This window comes from Gavialis gangeticus, unplaced genomic scaffold (genome assembly GCF_001723915.1).
Source record: "Gavialis gangeticus isolate Ggan-Ray unplaced genomic scaffold, GavGan_comp1, whole genome shotgun sequence".
In the NCBI taxonomy this organism is placed as follows: Eukaryota; Metazoa; Chordata; order Crocodylia; family Gavialidae; genus Gavialis; species Gavialis gangeticus.
In genome coordinates this window covers 8,221,792-8,240,532 of record NW_017729000.1, presented here as the reverse complement: position 1 = coordinate 8,240,532, position 18,741 = coordinate 8,221,792, and the positions used below count along the sequence as shown (strand labels likewise).

Here is an 18,741-nt window from a genome sequence, read left to right as displayed (position 1 = left end):
AAAAAAAAAAAAAAAAAAAATCACATTCACACCGTGAGATAAAGCAATATTGAGGCTATACTCTATTCTTATATGCACAGATGTTAAAATACATAGGTATATTCTACTCTTAGCTATGCTGATGTGAATTTAGAACAACTCCAGTGAGCAGAATTGGACCACAGCTATTACAAATAGCTGAGAAGATTTTTAGAGCAGGTGCTTTGGTCTATAGTTTTTAATCCTAATCACTTAGATATTCAGCTTGGTCCAGATAATGCCTTTGCCAACAGAATAAATATTTTGAAGATTTTTCTTTATAGTTTTAACAATGGAAGCTTGGCTGACATCTACTGCACATTTTTTATATCTATGAAGTACAGCAAATTAATTGTAGGAATGAGAGTGACATTAGAAAAATCAAGAGGCTTGTTGTATGTTTCCTGACATGAGGAACACCATGCAGCAAAAAAATGCTAATGCATGAAGCAGGCTATTTCAATACACGCAATTATTTTAAAGGTATTTTAGACCATAGAACTATGCAAGAACACACCCACCTGCTCCCCAGGGTTCATGTTCCAGAATTCACCCTCCTGCAAAAGATATGTGCTATTATCAAAGTTACCCTCTAGAGGGCAGCATTAAATTAATCTATCGAGCATATGCTACTTTAGAAATACAGTTCTGTTTATTGAATTTTCTTGCTAACAGAATACATACACAGTTATACTGAATGAGGCTGGCTGTTTGTCATGACAAGAAAATGGGAATAAATCTGGGACCACAGTATCTTAACGAAGTTGTTTGCTACAGGGCGCTTGGAGGCTATGCCCTATATTTTACTGCAAACAAATTAGAAATGATTTAGTGGTTTTACCTAGTGACTGAAAAACCTGTTCCCCCCTACATAAAACTTGCAGGGAGCACTCAGGGCCCAATCCTGCAGGTACATCTGGACTGCTGCGTTTGAGGATCTGCTTACATAGATTTGACTGTGGAACCGGGGCCACGTTTGTAGAAGCTCAAGCAGCCCGTCTCAGCCACAAGCAGACAAGGTAATACACATCATGAACCAAATCCGCTAGAGATGTAAAACTGGCTCAGTTTTGTTGGACTCAATAAAGCTGAGCAAGTTTACATCTGCTGAATATTTGGTCCTACAACTCTAGGCAGAAGGAAAGGGATAGGAGGCAACTCAAAGTGCTGGGTTTCTTTTCAGGCAAGTCATAACAAACATATAGCCTTATTAATAGCAGATGATCATGGCAACAGACTTAAAAACATACAAGTAATGATTTGGATAATTCTCTATGGCATATGCCAAATAAACATCTTGCTATGGAGCGATTCCAAGCTTGCCAGGTTTAGCATTACCATCAATGACCTGTAGTTCCAAATTCGCACACATTTCAGTGTCTTGTACAGAGCAAGAATATATAAAAAAAGGAAAAGCTCACTAAGAAACATTTTATCCTTTGGTTTGCATGAAAACAGACAAAATATTTGCATTTTTCCATCAGAAGGAACACTTGGACAGTTTTTAAATACACAGGAGAAAATTCCCATAGAAATAATATATACACAGAACATGTCAGAGTTGGTGTGTAAAGAAAAGAAGCTGCCTGCTAAGAAATAAAATAGATTACAAATACCAGGTGTTGCCATATAACTATGAAAGGGAAAAAATGTGCCAGGTTTAGAAATGTTTCCAGTTTGGAGTCGGACTGGGTTTTCTCTGCCACCTCTCAGAATGGAGGGGGCCGTTCCTCAGTTAAGCCACCAAGCATGTGAACAGATCTGCTGTAAACTTCAGCTTCCCTATCAGAGGATGGCCCATTGTCAGGCTGTTAACCTGCAGGCAGTGGTCTACCAGAGGCTCCTGATGTTGCCAGACACTATATGGTGAACATGAGTTCAAGATTGGAAAGAACTGGACAAATAATAGACAAGGCCAGACAGTGTCTCCCACTGGGAATTATAGAAAAGTCTCCCAGAACGGTCCAACTGTTGCTAGCATAGATGATGCTACACCCTGATAGTCAACCTTCTGGCTCCACAGGCCAGATAAAAGTGGTGTGGGACCAGTCCACTGGGAGGATGACATGGGCAGGGTCAATCCGCAGGCCAGATCCAGCATGGGGTCGGTGCATAGGTGCAATCTGGTGTTGGCTTGACCCAGCATACTGGATCTGGCCGCAGAGCCACCCTGTGCACTGGATCTGGAAGTGGAGTGACCTGGATGCCAGCATGATCTGGCACGTGGGGCCATGTCATCTGGCTTGCAGGGCTCCCAAGCTTGGTGGCAGCTTTACTTGCTGTAGGTCTGGAAACCACAGCAATTAATGCTGCCACCGCTCCTCGACTGCCAGATTTCTGAACTCATGGGGAGCCCCGCAGGCCAGATGACACAGCCCTATGGACCAGAGGTTGAGCACCACTATGGTACATTAACACACTTTAGTGGTGCTGGGAGATTCCCCTGAAATATTACGAAGGCAAGGCCTGACAAAGAAACTGCTGGAACTTTTAGCAAGAACCTGGATTTAAACCTGGAATTAAACCGATGCCTGTTCTCACTCTGTTATATCGTCATCAAGGCAAGTAGACACTGTCTGAGCACTGGCTGCAGAACCCATCAGACTCAGTAGGATTCATTTTCTGTACTTCAGTGAACTCTCCTGCCCAGTATTAGAAACCTCATTTCCCAGTGTGACCAAACTGCAGCATGGCACAGACAGGATATTGCTAATAACCTGACCAGATCCAGTAGTTTTATTGGACTGGACCTGGAGCAAATCTGAGCAAGCCCCTGCCCTCCGAGCAGAGCCCAGAGGGCAAGTGTAATGATCCGAGGAGCGACCAGGGGCTAAACAGCAGTATAACGAAATCCTTCAGACTTTGATAGTTTCATTTAAGTCAGACCAGTCTCTTAAAAGCCTCTGGGGTTTTTTGTGGGGGGTGTTTTTCTCTTCAGGCTACATAACTGACTAGTACGTAACCAGATGAACAACATGAAACATGAATTTGATTTGTGCTTTTTGTTTCCCACCCAATGAAGACTAGTTTTTAAATGTTTTATCCAAATCACATACATGTTTATTGATGAATACATGTAGTTTACATATTAAGTATTTTAATGCTGAAGATAAATCAGTCTCAGAATGACCTAAATTTCAAATATAGAAGCAGCCTCATTTTTTATCTTTCATTTGACTGACATCTAGTGGTAATGTTTAGTCTTGCTTCCTCTGCTTGGCTATAAAGCAGCCTCTCCAGTCAGATATGGAAAGAGCTGATTTTTGTTAAAAAAAGTGAAATCCATCGTGCTCAGTAATGTAATTACTGAGGTCCAAGGGTTTAAACTAGGCTACTAGCACTGCCCATTATTAAGATTTATCTTCACAAGCTGTTTGTGAACTCAGAATAAACTGATCAAAAAGATTTACATAAACGTTTTTTTTACAGCATCTTGGAAAGAAAAAAACAACAAATCAAACAAGTAGAAAACAACTTGCTGAGCAACGCAAATCTCTCTCCCTGATTGTCACAAAGCAATTTCTCATCTAACAAAGCTACCCAGGCTTTATGTACATGGAAAGCACCTGGGAAATCTAGAGAATAAGCCTTTCTGCCTGCACCTTTTACTGTTAAAATGACATGAGGGTGTCCCTCTAATTCAGTTTATGTTAATCTGCATCATATACTGAGTAAGGAATATGTGTGGGGCCAGCTCTCAGACCTCACGTAAGGCTTGGAAAGTCCTAGATGCAGATCACCAGTGTGACTTGGTTACACAGGGCTGGGGGGAGCAGCATATAACAAGTTTCTTAGGTTCTGCAGCCTCTGCTTTCCATAGAGCATCTCTCTGCAAAGGCTTCAACTGCTTCAGTGAGGAGGGGGCTTGGCAGATGGGAGTCTGCCCAGCAGATACTGGCCCAAAGCACTTCATGCTCAGAGATGGCCCCATAGCTCCTGCAGCATTGACCATGGGGTAGCTTTAATGTGATTCTCTGTTCTCAATAGAGGACTCTGCCCCTTGCCCCTGGCTGGTTAGGAATCCCCTGCAGTTGGCCTTGCATGGGGCAAGGATCCACCCTGAGAGCACTGTTCAGCTAAAGGATGCCCCTGTCTCCAGTGCTGCACCAGGCTTCTGCAGCAGCAGAGGCTGCTCCGTCTTAGCATAACCACAACTTGGCAAGCGCTAGGCCAGTGCTTCGTACCTGACAGGCCTTTCAGGCAGAGCAGCAATCACTACTGATGCTTACAAACACTGGATATGCCACAGGTTGCTGTTTCATACAACTCTGTGCATTTCTTTTTAGAAAGTTGATGTCATTTTAAAAGCTTTGGAGGTTGCAATGTGCTGTAGTATTAGTGCTACAGGGCATCCTGCAGCTAGAAGCAAAATTAGCTGCTGTCAGCCTATACAAAATCTTCCCTCTCCAGTCTCCACTGAAGACCGTTTTTGGACATTTGTAGTATCTTGCATTGTCTGCAGTCACTCCATGGTGAAGTCCCCTGGACAGCACGAATGAAGCATTTAGGATATAGAAACCCACCGGGTGGATTGGAAGAGATAATTTTGCTTTCATCTGCAAATTATAGGGGTAAATGTTTGCTGTACATTAAGGCAGCACTAGCAGATCTCATCCTACTGAAGGTAATGAGTTTTGCTCTTGACTTTAAGCATAGCAGGATCTAGGACCTTTATTAATAGGGATCATAAGGAGAGCTTTTCCAAGGCAAAAAGCTATAGGGAATTTTCTATCTAAGGCAATAGTTAACTTCATGAATTAGAAGGGAATAAAAGACATTTTTATTGTTGGTTAAATTCCTGTTTCTTGGCCTATTCATTTATTTGACTTTATACAAGTTTTAAACAATATAATTATAGGGAAAATAAAGCATATGGTATAGGCCTTAACAGTCATCAAGCACAAGACAAATAATATAAAACTAGCGTGGCTGACAAGTTACTCTAGGTTCCTTGAGTGTCATGTAAGTTTGCATCTACCATGAAGAGTACCTACATTTCAAGCTTTCATCTGTGGATTGTATATGCTCCCAGGAGACTTTTCTAACTGGATCCAGTAATTATAATACAGGAAGGCAGTGACTAGGGGTTACAGACATCATTCTGAAATAGCTGTATGCCTGGAGACATTAATGAAAAGCACCCCATAGTTTTGAGTACATTACCTTGCTCATGTTATTAGAGCTGGAATTAAGTGTGCGCTAAGTTGACTCACATAGGTAAAACATCCTCCCAGGGCTCATTCTTCTGTCTATCTTCAGTTCAGCACGACCCTGAACATGCCAGACAGACTCAGGATGGGGACCTGAACACACGGCTCAAATCAACCCAAGTATCCATATACAGGAAAACATGATTCACCATCCTCCTCCTCCTCCCCACCCCCTTAGTGTCATAAAGTTTCTGGCTGCAAGACACCATTAGATCACCTAGTCTAACTTTCTGCATACCACAGGCCCTCACATTTAACCCGTCACCTAGTATTGAGACCAGTAATTTGCTTGGCAAAAGGCATCTTCCAAAAAGGCATCCATTTGTGATCTGAAGACATCAAGAGATGAGCGAATCCACCACTTCCCTTGGAAACTTGTCCCCGTGGGTAAGCAGCAGTGCTGTGATCAATATTACCTTATTTCCTAATTGATTTTGTTTGGCTTCAACTTCCAGTGATTGGTTCTGTGACCTGCCCTTCCCTGTTAGGACCCAGTATTTCATCCCTGTGAAGGTACTTTCACAGCATAATCAAGTCCCTTCTCAATCTCTTTTTTTAAGGTGAATAGATTGAACTCTTAAACCTCACTGTTAGGCATTTTCTCCAGCTCTTGCATCGTTGTGGGGTTTTTTTTTCTATGTTCTTTAATTATTCATCATCAATTTCAAATAGTGGGCACCAGAAATACATACAGTATTTTAGGACTGGTCTTGCCAGTGCCACATGAAGAGTTAAAAATCTCCTCCCTTCTCGTCCCGTGAAAAAATAACATGATGTGTTGGGAAGAGGTCAAAGGGGTGACAATGCTACCAGTGCCCTCAACATTTTTCTTTCAGAGTTATCTCTTCTCAGCTAGTTCTGCAGCTCCTTTTGAGAGGCTGACCTCTTCCCTTCCCTCCACCTCTGCGTGGCCCATTGCAATGCCACTAGTCATATCCAGGCATGGACCCACAGCTGCTCTCCCAGGCCAGCTCTGCTTTGCTGTTTCTGCCATCACTCTTCAGTTTCTCCCATTTGCCCTACTTCTACGCTGTTGGTCTTTCCTCCCTTGCCTCTTTCCATCAACACATCACCTACAAAAATCACTGTGTCCTACTAGTGCAGGGTTTGTGAATGGTTGGTTCATTAGGCCATGCCTAAGCTACATCTTCCAAGGAGAACACCTGTTAAGGTGGATGTGGCTGGCTTTTCCAGCATTGATGGGAATCCCAAAATGAATGGCCTTTGCTGGATGCAGGAAATATTACCAAAATCATGTACCAGTACATCTGAGTTTTGTCTGTCCACTGCCCAGTATCACCAGCCTCCGTTGTGAAGTCCTCTCCCATCCCGTTAGGAGAAACTAGCCTCTCGTGATGTTCGCACCTCAACAGAAGCTGATGGAGCTGACTGAAGCACTACAAATGGAAATACTAGGCCGTTATCTCAGCTCACAGAGGCTGGTTTTGAGTGTTTGGGCTGCATGGGGTGAGTCTGAGACCACATTTATTTGCAGCAAAGAGACAGAGAAAAGGAGGAGGAAGGGAAGAATCAGGAGAGCGCAGAAGAAATTGTACCACATTGACAAAACAAACCTTATCCAAGGGACTGAATACTGTATTTCATATTGTCATCTAGTCCCAACTCTTGGGAACCCCAGGTTGCAATTTTAAGTGTCCTGTGGCTCAAGGAAGAAACTTCTGGCTGGGCTCTCACTATGCCTGAGCTTGTAAACCAAATAGCATGAACGGTCTTTTTGAAAGGCAAGCTGTTGGCAGGTCAAGTCCTCCTAATCCTGCGGTTCCTGAAGTAAACAGAGAAGGAAACCCCAGCAAGACTTGCATATCCTCAGCCCCCAGCCCCAGGAAGGTAAATAGACATTTCTGTCCAAGAGAGAAGCATTGTTGACAGTCACTGAAACATCCACAGGTACTTGGAGGAATTGTATTTCGTCACAGTCTCGCTGTTTCCATCCTGGTGGGAGCAAGTAGCAGCAAATGGTGTGGGCCTTGCCCTCTCTGCAAACTGAGAGTCCTTCTTTGATTCTGCCAGGTGCAAAGGCCGCAGCTTCTCCCACTTCTAGGGTTGCATCCTTTTTTTCTTTTTTGCCTTCAGCCAGAGTTTTTCACCCTTTCAGGAGGCATGTGCAATGGGAAAGCAGAGCTGAAAGCCACATTAAGCACAGGGATTTCCCTCCTCCATGCTGTAAGGCACACTAGGCAATGCATTGTCTCAGCTCAGTTAGTCCACGTCCACACAGTAGCGTTAGCAGCAAATTACTTGCATTCCCAGCCACTGCAGTTTTTGTCTTTACCATCAGCTCCTGAAGTTATCATGCATCTCCTATAGGTCTGACAAACTTCGGAGCATTTTAAAGGTCCATACATGACAGCATTCAGTACAAAAACGATCAATATATTACTGTTGAAGTTTGTTTTTTTTACAAAAAATTAAAAAAGAACAAAATATATCACATTATTATTTACACACTTTATGCTTCATGCTTAGCGATCACTGAAAAAGAACACACAGACAGACAATATTTTAGTCATACAGTAGGAAATGCAGCTTTACATTCAGTGCCAAGCAATTACTTGTTAATACTGTACAGGCTGCGCCCCCCCTTGACTTTTTTATATTAAAGTAGAGCCAGATGACTCGTTGAATTAAAAACTGGTACTTGAAGGCTGTTACCCAACTTTAACTGAGTGTGTAACCAGCTAGTGATACAATCTTACCTTGATTTGTGTTCAATTTAAAACGGGCTTAGTAACCTCACTTAGCTGCTTGAGCATTAGTTTGTCATGTGTGTTCCAGCCTCCAATTAGATGTACAGCATTGTTTTACAGGTGTAACCATCCTCTTAGCTGGTCCAAGCATTTGGCTTCATACCTGTCTCATACGTTAGCAAGCATTGCTGGAAATGCATGTATTGACTCAGTGGAGGCATGTCATGTAGCACTATGTCCTCTCCCACTGAGAGGCACTGGGATACCAGACTACAATGTCCCAAATGCACTGATACAGACCCAGTTAAGCAACACTGGGAGGGGAGGGGAGGGGAGGGGAGGGTGGATGCAAAAATCTGATGGTAGAAAAGCGGCTGTGTGAAGCTGAATTATTTGTAACTCTTTGAGGGGACCAGTTAGCCTGTAGGTGTCACCCTGCCCTACCTTCTGCCTTTAAGGGGACCAAAAACCCAACAGCTGCAAAGCTAGCTAAAGGTATAGTGTAGGCAAAGCCTGAAAATAAACCACTGTAAAGCAAGAATGAAAATTAAGTTCAAACCCATTTTTCCTTGCTAAACACTTGGACTAATCAGGTGCCAGGGGATGTCTAGTAGTACAGCACTAAGCTGCTGTCCTTCCTGGTACACTAAAATAAACTAACTTCACAAATACCAGGTCAGTCTTGAAACCTGACATTTGGGCTCTCAGAGTGAAGGTTTTTCAAGTACTTCGTGGGTCACAGATGATATTGGAGGATTTTTCAATCGGGAAAAATAATTGCAATACTATTTATTTGTAATTTATTTCTAGGCTGAATGGCCTCACAGTTTGGTGTAGAAGAATACAGTCCAGAAATTCAACCTCAAAGTAGTTCTTGCTTTTACAGACTGCCTTCAGCATGTGTCTCCATTTTATTGCATTTCCGAACTAGAACACACACACACCCTTACTAACCCCCATTTTTAAAACCTGACCTCCATGTTTAATAAGTGCATTTATTTGAGCATGTAATTTAGGACGGTTGAATGTAGGGAATCGTCACTGTATATACATATCAGGTATAACAAGATCAGTGACTCAGGGCCTAAGTCAGCAGAGCTCTGCACAAGTACCTTGGTCACACGAGTGACCCTTTTGACCTAAAAGGGGACTACTCATGCAAATAAACTAAAGTAACCTGATTATTGGTGCTACTCATTTCCAAAATCAGAGGTTTAATTACAGCTGGCCTGAATCCTCCCTGCCCCTCCCTTCTATAGACAAGATTTATGGGAAGGGTACTTCACAGCAATGGAGTATTTTGCACTTCCAAGGAAGTATCTTGTTCTACCACTGTTAGAGGCAGTAGCCCAGTATCACTGCTCTTATCTAGTATGGCACTTTCTATGTAAGATATGTTCTGTGTTGCATAGTCCACAAATACAAGCAACCCACTTAAAATGCAATCACATTCAAGCCATTCAGTAATCCAGGATATTTACTGTACCTTGTGCCAGCATCCTGGTACTGGCAATCCGTCTGGTCCCTGAAAAATTAAGTCACAAGTTTAATTCTGTTGGCAAATTACACTGGAAAAAAAATCCAACTCATTCATTATGAAGGTGCAAGATTCAGCTACACAGCCTACCAAGACAAACTCTAACGACATGCAGAAACACAGATTGTAACTGCACACACATTATAACTGCACAAACATAAACATAAGTATGATAATTAGTGTATCAGGAGTAATCTCATTCTAATTTGCATTAGCACCAAAAAAAGTTACATGACACTTCTCTTGTACATTCAGAAAAAAATTGTAAAAACATACACCACATCTGGAATCCCAGTGAATTCATTTCACAACCTGACTTAAAAGGTTGTGATTTTTGCAATCAGAAGCATATGTGGAGGGAAGGACATGGGAAATGCCTTTTGGTAGCATGCCAATTTCAGCTGTTTTTCCCCCAGTGATCTCTGTCTCTGAACTGGATCCTTAAGTACCCAGTCCTATTGAGAAATTCTGACCTGCCCCACTGACTCCAATGGGAAGACTCATGGAGTAACCAACTATTCAGTGGGAGTAAGTGAGGAAAGACTAGCTAACCACAGACAGAGGCATCATAGACCTGTAGCAATCGGGAAGTTGGTACAACTTTGCTACCACAAGGGAAAATGCAAGGACCCCTAGAGAAAGGAAAGGATCTCACTAAATATGAGCCAACTCTCCAATTCAAAGATGTCTTGGGAGGAACAGGCAATAAAGCCACCAACATTCAGCTTCTGAAGAGCGTTATGTCCATTTCTGCATGTGCCTTCTGTGCATAAAACAATGGTGAGGACACAGTGCTTCCACAGAACTAGTAAGAATTATCTATTATATGTGCAGCCAGGGTAACTCTTGGGCTGCCAGTATCTCTTCATTAAAATATGCAGCCTACATCCTCATTATTGGCAACAGTAACACAGTCACCTATGTTTAGGTGGTCTCTTGCCTCACAGAATCACAAGGCACTTTCTACACCCAATTTGCAAACTCTACAAAGGGATCATGCTATCCAGTTCTGGACTGAAATCTATTCAACAGAACACAGCAACATGCTTCAGCAGCCTAGGCCAAGAAATAAAGTGACACCACTCAAAGGAAGGGTCTGCAAACCATTAAAGTCCACTTCCATACTTTGTAATTAGGAAACATAAATACTGCATCGACAAGTAACATTTTGCTGAGGTATGAGCTCACATGCATCAGATTTACTACTCCACAGTATTTACCCATGTTGAAGCATTCCCAATAATTACAATGACAAACACTTTGGTAAATATAACATTTGTGAAAAGCAAGCGTCAAGAGTTTATTGGAGCTTGCTATATACATCTGATTTCTTGGATACAAGTGAAACCTATTTAGCTCTGGGAAAGATAAGTTTGTTGTGCCCTTTGGCTGCTTTACATGACTACAGATGGTCTACACGTGCTTCAGTTTCTGATACATCCTTCCCGATGAACTCTTCCGGTTGGTCATGCAAACAGTCACTTCCCACAGCAGAGCCAAGCACAGGCCTCTTCAGATAATCTTTGGACTTCAACTTGCTGACTTGCCAACTATAACAGAGGACAAGCTACACATCTAACCTGCCTTTCCTTCTCTCCTTAGGGGGAATGGATGGATGCATGTGTTCAGAATGAAAAGGGCTTCGCAGCTGCAGACACGTGCACAAGGGCATGCAAGATGGAAAAGGAGCAGAGATACTATACCAAAGGGCAAGGCAGGCTCACGCCCTCCAGGCCTGGGAAGCCTGACTCCCCTTTGTCGCCTTTAATATTACGGTCTCCCTGTTTAAAAAGTAACTGTTTGTTGAGAACGATAGGGACACAGAAATGTTACCTGGACAGATAGAGCGATTTCATCAGGAAGGGAAAAAACATGGTTTCACATTATTTGACATCTGTTTCTAAAGAGTAGGCCTCAGAGTCATTTCCCAGCAGCAAATTCGGCACAAAGAATGTCATCAAATAAGCGTATAACGTGAGAAAGACTAGCCAGAAATTCATCTTGGTAACGGTGAAATTAAAAACATGAGTAAGATGACTTAGGGCACTGAAGATATGGACACATGGACAACCTGCAATGGGTTAGAAGAAGGCAGGGCTTTATCATGCCTTAGCTGCTCCGGATACCTCCAAATGTGATCATCCTTACCCTGTGGTAGGTGAAAGCTAAACTAAGCCCACAATGAAAGAAGTTAGGTACTGTGGGTTAGCTTCTACTTATCACGGGGTAAGAGCATACATGTGGGCAGTTACAACAGAACAGCTGAGGCATGATAAAATCCTGCTCCTTCCACCGTACCAGCAAATGGTTCCCATGTCCATCCCTAAGAGAAGAAAGGTGATCCACCAGAAGCCAACATTAGCTTGTCCTTATACCAGGGAAGAAATTTCACTCAATATGCAATCTTTTTCCCCTCAGTATCATGTCATCCCAACACATTCAGGATCTGGAGGGATGTATGCAGAGGCTAGAAGACTTAACACCTTTTTAAAAGACTGAGCTACGTATTGTGAAAGTTCATTGTTCTGACGGGTCATTAAGGGGAGCAATATATCACAGCTTTGATCTCAGCAGGGCAAAAGAAAAGAAAGGAAAAAAAAGTGAAAAAAAATCAATGGAAACCTGCTCCCATCTAGTGAAAGATAAGAGGACTCTCAAGCATCACCCTCCGCTGGCTGTGCTGCCTCTGGAAGTAATGGTACTCTGGGAACCATTACACATAAGGTAAAGCTGTTTAAACATTTCAGTTCGAAGTATTTCCCATCTGCGAGATGAACACATACCACTGGGCACGGCTGATCCAGTCCAGGAGGGCCTGGCTCTCCTTTTTGTCCCTTGGCTCCCTTTCTCCCTGGTATTCCTCTTTCTCCCTGTGGACACAAAAGAGTTGAAGGTGGCTTCAAGCAATGGGCCTCAAGGGCAACGGTTCGATTTAAACAAAGGCAACACCCCAAATTAAAGCTGGTCAGAAAAATTCTGCTGGAACATTTTCTTGTCAGAAAAGGCTGGCTCTCATTCACTTGTCAGCAGCTGGACAGGCATCTGTCAAAAAGATCTGCCTGCTTTGCTGCCAGTTCATACCCACCCAACTGGCAGTGCCTGGTGGGCCGCCAGAAAGCTGGGGACCCAGAACTGCCAAGCTCCCAGCTACCTCTGAATTGGGAGGTTGGAAACCACAGGGGTTGCAGCTTCCAAGGGATGAAGCTCTGTGCTCAGCCAGGGCTCCCAGGTATTCCTACATTCCCAGCTCCCTGTCTGGTGCAATTTAATTTCTAATCAATAATCCTGAAGAATTTCCTTTTTTTAAATGACTCTATTCCTGCTCCCCTTAGTTAGTGGAATGCCTAAGGCCTTAGTCAGGTGCGAGGTAGAAGGGGCATGGATTCTGAACCAACCACTGTCCTTACCCATGTTACAAGTGCTAGTAAGTATTAATAAGTTTGAAAGGGTTCTTAACATCTACAGCACCCGAGTCACTGACTCAGATTTTCACTGGGGTCTTGCTTGAGCACGACAGCAATGGCATCAAAACTTAAAAGAGATTTTGAGAGTAAACTTTGGGCAAAGTTAGGTAGAACTTCTTGGTTTCGTTACTCAGGCTGCACAGACAGGATCGGGCCCTTTGTAACCAAAAAAGATGTGACATGTTCTCACCTTCTCTCCCCTTTCACTTTTTTCTCCTTTTTCTCCTCTTAGACCTGGGAAACCCTACCAAGACAGTTTGAAATGGGGAAAAGATTTGTAAGTTTAATTCCAACAACTCCAATTACACACAGCCTTGCTCACAAGATCAGTTAGGACCCCCCATTTATTTTAAATGCCAGCATCAGTGGCTATGAATGTGAATTTTTCCCGTTGTTCATTTTTGCACATTACGGACTTCTTTGCAGAAAGGTGAGGGTTTAGTATACCATGATGGTATCTTCTGTCTTAGGAATTTTGATTTTATTTGGTCTGATATAGATATACTTAATTAAAACAAAAGTTCCTCAGTCATTAGGTGGAACAAAACTGAAGTGTAGGAGGGTGACATGTACTGGGGAGACGAGAGGTCTTATGGCTACAATCATTGTGTGATGCAGCTAATCCATTCCTCCTTCATCAAACCAGCCATTGGTCACAATGGATTTAATTTTAAATGGGACATAAAGTGTTAGAAAGCAATTGTCTGTAAAACTAAAATGCCAATCATTTAAATAATTTTACATGCACATTACTGATGCTCCTGGTGCCACAATTAAAGTAACAGATCAAGCACTTACATCTAACCCTGGCTCTCCTGGCTTCCCCTAGAGTTGCAGAAATAGAAAAGAAGGTGCCATGTTAATTGTCTGGTCTGTTGTCTGTAGACTGACGACTTACTTGGAAAAATACTGTCCCAAGTACAGTCCGCATCTTTGTATAACCTAAGGCATACACCTTGCAGGTGTGGGTTCAATTGCAGGATTGAGTATTATAATATACCAAGCTAACAAGTGCTGGAGAGAATTAGAAGAAAAGGTTCTTTTCCCCTCCAGTAGGCAAATGATTTCTCAGTGTCACTGGCATGTCTCCTTAGGAGCAAATGCATTTTACCTAAAAACCTGGATAAAGTAGATAAACCAAGCAGGAGAGCTTAGAGTCCACTGCGATTGTGAGTGATCAGCCAGAATTATACCTGATGCAACTCTATTGACCTCCAACTCATAGGGAGTGACTGAAAACATTGAGGTTGCTTGGATCTGCTGCTCCTGAAACATAGACCCCTTGTACTGTGCTAGAGGACAGCTACTCCGTCATTCATACCATAGCACCTGTGATCCAGAGGAGTCCAGTCCAGACTGTATCCTGGGCTGGATGGGGGGCATGCACCCTCTTAACCAGCTAGTTCAAATCACAATATACTTTCATCTCCCCTTTCCCCTGGAATGATTACCTTCTCTCCTTTGGTACCTGGTAAACCAATAAGTCCAGGAGAACCGGGAGGACCCTGGAAAGAAAAGCAACCTATGAGAAGGACTTGGAAAAGCACTCCTGAAAGATTGCTTGTAGCACAAAGGCTAGAATTTAGGAGGTATCAGGCATAAAAAAAACTAGTCTACTTACAGGTGGCCCAACATCACCATTTGCTCCTTTCTCACCACTGTCTCCCTTTTCTCCCTTTGTGCCATCTAAACCCTGAATGAAAAAGATAATGAGGTTCACTGAGGGCACAGTACTGGACAGTGTCTGCTGTCATACCACTTGACCAAAACTGCCACTAAAGGAAACAGAAATTGTGCCCTGTTGCATGACTGAGGGCAGGTCCATGTCCAACAGAAAGTTACTGGCATGGTCCATGCGCAGGATCACAGTACTTAGACCAGTAAGAGGCCAACAAGCACATCAATCCTATCTTCATGTAAACACAGGAGAGAGCACCGTATGTCACGACAGGTGTTTATTCCCCTCCCTTCATTGAAGGACTCTGCGTTTCGCTCTCAGATGAGAAATATATGCAAGTAAAGGCATAAACACAGAAGCTGTGAGATTGGGCGTAGCACTATGTTGTTGCATGCAAGCAGAGTGACAAAGAAGCCTCAAGTTCATAAATCCATTTGGAGGAAGTCCTCCTCATACAACGTCTGCCTGATTTTCAACACTACTGAGTGCCTACAACTCCCAACAGCAGTCAGAGGATGCTTTCGGTGACCAGCACCCTTATTGGCCCTCTGATCAGAGCCCCTTGTGCTCTCTCTAAATAATGCCCTGGCAGCCTGGAAGTATTGTGTGCCAAACATATAATGCACTGACTCACCTTAGGCCCCTGGATTCCTGGAGGACCCTGTAGGAAAGAGAACAGGGTGTTTGAAAACCAGGTTTCTAAGTCATTTAGATATCAATGAAGATCTGTTCCCAAATCTTTTGTTTGTTAGCTTGCTTGGGTAGTTGGTTGTTTTTGTTAACACCATGAGTCTGTCTGGGATGATTATTTCTGTACCTAATCTCAAACATTTCTTGTCAAGGACTCTGTTTTTTGGCCTCAACAAGGATCAGGCCCTTCGTGGCTCCCCTGCCATCTGCCCCTGGCATGCCAACATCTTACAAGTTGAAGTTGTGGGTGTTTTTGGCACTGCTCAAAAAAGTTGCCGACCCCTGTTCTAAAGGATCCAAGAAATCATCCTGTAGTTAGTTTGGAAGCACCTTACAGCCCATTTGTCTCTAGCCACTCAGACTGTGCGTGCATGGCAAACTGAAGTGCAAAGAAGAGACCTAACTCCTATAACACATTTATCGTGTTTATGAAACCTCAGTTCTTGTCTACTATATGTGCTACTTTGTCATAGTCTTACCATAGGGCCCGGCAATCCAGGAGGTCCTGGCTCAGGTATGATCTGCATAAAGAAATACTATTATACAATGAAGTGACTAGATACGCTAGATAGGCTTATCTGTATTGTAAATATGCCAAAGGAAACAAACAGTTTAAAAATGGAAAATTAACATGGCACTGAATCAGTGTCACATGATGCAATGTTCTGCCCTGTTAATCAGCAAAGATGGCCGTAACAACTTTAAACTAATAACACTCTTTTCTGTAGAGCAAGTTAACAAACTCATTACATATTCATCAAGGGCTTGCCTAGCTTTAGACATTAAACAACCCAAGAAAATATTCAAATTCAGCGCATTTGCTAGGCACAAAACTGAAGCAAGAGAACTTTTCTAACTTTCTTAGAAACACTGTCTGTCCCTCCTGCTCGGTTCTGAATGCAGATCATCTCTGTTCTCTTGTCACTCATACAAACCTTTAAGTAAAACTATCAGTATAATTTCCTTAAAAATGGTAAAGCAAACAAAAAGATTTGAAAAATCTTATAGGGCTGCAATATTCACAAAAACTCTTTTCAGAACAGGATATAATAAACTATTTCTAGTTGAATCATAGAAATTTAGGGTTGGAAGGGACGTCAAGAGGTCATCTAGTCCAACCCCCTAGACGGTCAAGGCAGAACCAACCCCAACTACATCACCCCAGCCAAAGCTTTGTCTAGCCAGGTCTTAAAAACCTCCAAGGATGGAGAGTCCACCACCTCTCTGGGTAGGCTGTTCCAGTGCTTCACCACCCTCCTAGTAAGAAAATTCTTGATTGACACAAGTTCTAAAACAAGCAAATGTCTAACTTTTTGCCTTATAAAAGATGTGCCACAAGACTTTACTTTGCAATGAAAATGTGCATCAGTTTTAGTGAAAAGCACATCTGGAATTCAAATGCCTTTTCTGCTCATTTACCCTACAGGTATTCATACTGAAGATTTAACTCCAGTTATTGCACATGCTGATTTCTTATGATATTGACCTCACCACGACCGAGGGCCTCATAGCCATAGTAAACTAATATCTTACGTGATTATTCTGCAAGCATGGGGATCCAGTTTCTCCTTTTTCTCCTTTTGGTCCATCAATTCCCTAAACGGTAAGAATAATCATAATCTAGATCTCTCGATATGCTGATAGAGAAAAATACATTTCCCTTCCCTTATCCTGAAGTCTTATTTCAAGTAATTCTCATTTGCTTCAGCAAGGCTGTTGCTTGTGAGCAAGTATGAAAGTGTCTTCCCTCCCCTACCCAATTTTTTAAGCATAGCTCTGTATTGGGAAAGCCACTGTTACAGTTGTCTTGCTGAGGGTTGGGGGTGGAACAGACCAAGATTCAGATCTGATTCTGCGCATTGTTCATGCCTGTCTGCCCAAAGCTGCATTGATTTCCAAGTACCTTGCACCATTGCCCACTTATATTCATGGTTCCCATTCAGCAAAGCAACTAAGCGCAGCTTTATTCTATGTATGGGCCTAAATCTCAGTGACTTAACTGGGAATTAAAGACCCACATAAATGCTTTGCAAGGGTCTATACAAACTATGTTATTTGAGAACCTGCTTCCACTTAGAACTGTTAAATGTGACACATTACTGCTTCATAAATCAATGCAATTCTGCCCCCCTCTTGAATGAGTTTTCGTCGTATTTACCAAGATCTAGACTCTTTTTTACAGTTGGGCAGAGGCATAGCCCAAACTTGTACAATAATAGTTGTATCCAACTTGCATGATCACAGCATTACTGTTGAGGAAGAGATGTGAGGGCAGCTTTTAGCCCATTAACATTCAAATACAACTCAGTCCCCATACTCCTTGCTAGAGATGTGCCCCTTTTTATTCAGACAATTATCCTTGCTTTCTGTCAGCAGATCACTTACTGCGTTTAATAGCAGCTTTAGGTGGGCAATGCCATTTGCAAAGATTTTCAATGACTCATGGTGAGTTTTACCATACCAAGGCAGTAATAGTATGCTAACAGTAAATAGTAAATAGTACTGCTAATGGGGAAATGAAGAGCTTAGGAGTCCTCCCAGTTAAACAGCAACATTGTTTTGATAGGGGCATCGCAAACTAATAAAATGCCAAGACACGTAACATCTTGGGAAACCAAATAGGCTAAAGCAATAAGCAGCTTATGCACATTGGCAGAGACACGTACCGGTGGACCAGAGAGGCCCATTTCTCCTATTTCTCCTTTTTGTCCCATTGCCCCAGGGGTTCCTGTGTCTCCTTTAGATCCTTTAGGACCCTACAGTGTACAACAGAGCTTCATTAGAAGAGAGCTACATATATTTTTAAAAGAACAACAGGCACATCTGCCTTTTAAATTCTTTATATTCTTCACAACACAGGAAGCATGCTTTAACATTAAACAGTGGAAATACTGATTTTTGTTGTGAAGACATCAATTTAAGATTTTAAACGTTTATTAAAGAATTACAGACCATCTCAAATTACTTCTAAAATAAACCATTTAAATCCACAATCTTAGATGCAAGCAATTTCTTATAAACTGAAGGAGTCTCAGCAAAGGAAAATGAATTCAGAGGAAAACAGATGAACAAGCTGATGCTATAGAACACAGACTGTTTTCTTTGCCTGCTCAGATTGAAAGCTGCACTTATCCATGGCCAATGGAAAGACCTTTCAGCTACACCACTGCCTGCCACAACATAGTCATAGTTTCATAGTTGGTAGGGTCAGAAGGGACCCAAGCAGATCATCAAGTCTGACCCCCTGCCAGGGCAGGAAAGAGTGATTGTCTAGCCTTGTCTTAAAGATCCCCAGGGTAGGAGCCAGCACCACTTCTCTTGGAAGTTGGTTCCAGATCCTAGTCACCCTGACCGTGAAGTAGTGCCTCCTGATATCTAGTCTGAATTTACCCTCTGCCAGCTTGTGACCGTTATTTCTAGTCACTCCTGGTAGTTC

At 42.5% G+C, this 18,741-nt stretch overlaps 1 protein-coding gene across 1 annotated transcript in view; it reads right to left on the bottom strand.

Annotated features, from left to right (window-relative positions):
* Positions 1-7,637: 7,637 nt before the first annotated feature.
* The window catches only part of COL23A1 (collagen type XXIII alpha 1 chain), a 336,766-nt gene continuing 325,662 nt past the window's right edge, over positions 7,638-18,741 (bottom strand). The window contains exons 19-29 of the mRNA XM_019505969.1: positions 17,972-18,061; positions 16,839-16,901; positions 15,785-15,826; positions 15,250-15,276; positions 14,559-14,630; positions 14,389-14,442; positions 13,736-13,762; positions 13,128-13,181; positions 12,257-12,343; positions 9,423-9,461; positions 7,638-7,721 (exon numbers count right to left, since the gene is read on the bottom strand). Coding sequence (XP_019361514.1) covers positions 7,719-7,721; positions 9,423-9,461; positions 12,257-12,343; positions 13,128-13,181; positions 13,736-13,762; positions 14,389-14,442; positions 14,559-14,630; positions 15,250-15,276; positions 15,785-15,826; positions 16,839-16,901; positions 17,972-18,061 — 558 coding nt within the window. The 3' untranslated portion in view covers positions 7,638-7,718. The remainder of the gene's footprint in view (positions 7,722-9,422; positions 9,462-12,256; positions 12,344-13,127; positions 13,182-13,735; positions 13,763-14,388; positions 14,443-14,558; positions 14,631-15,249; positions 15,277-15,784; positions 15,827-16,838; positions 16,902-17,971; positions 18,062-18,741) is intronic.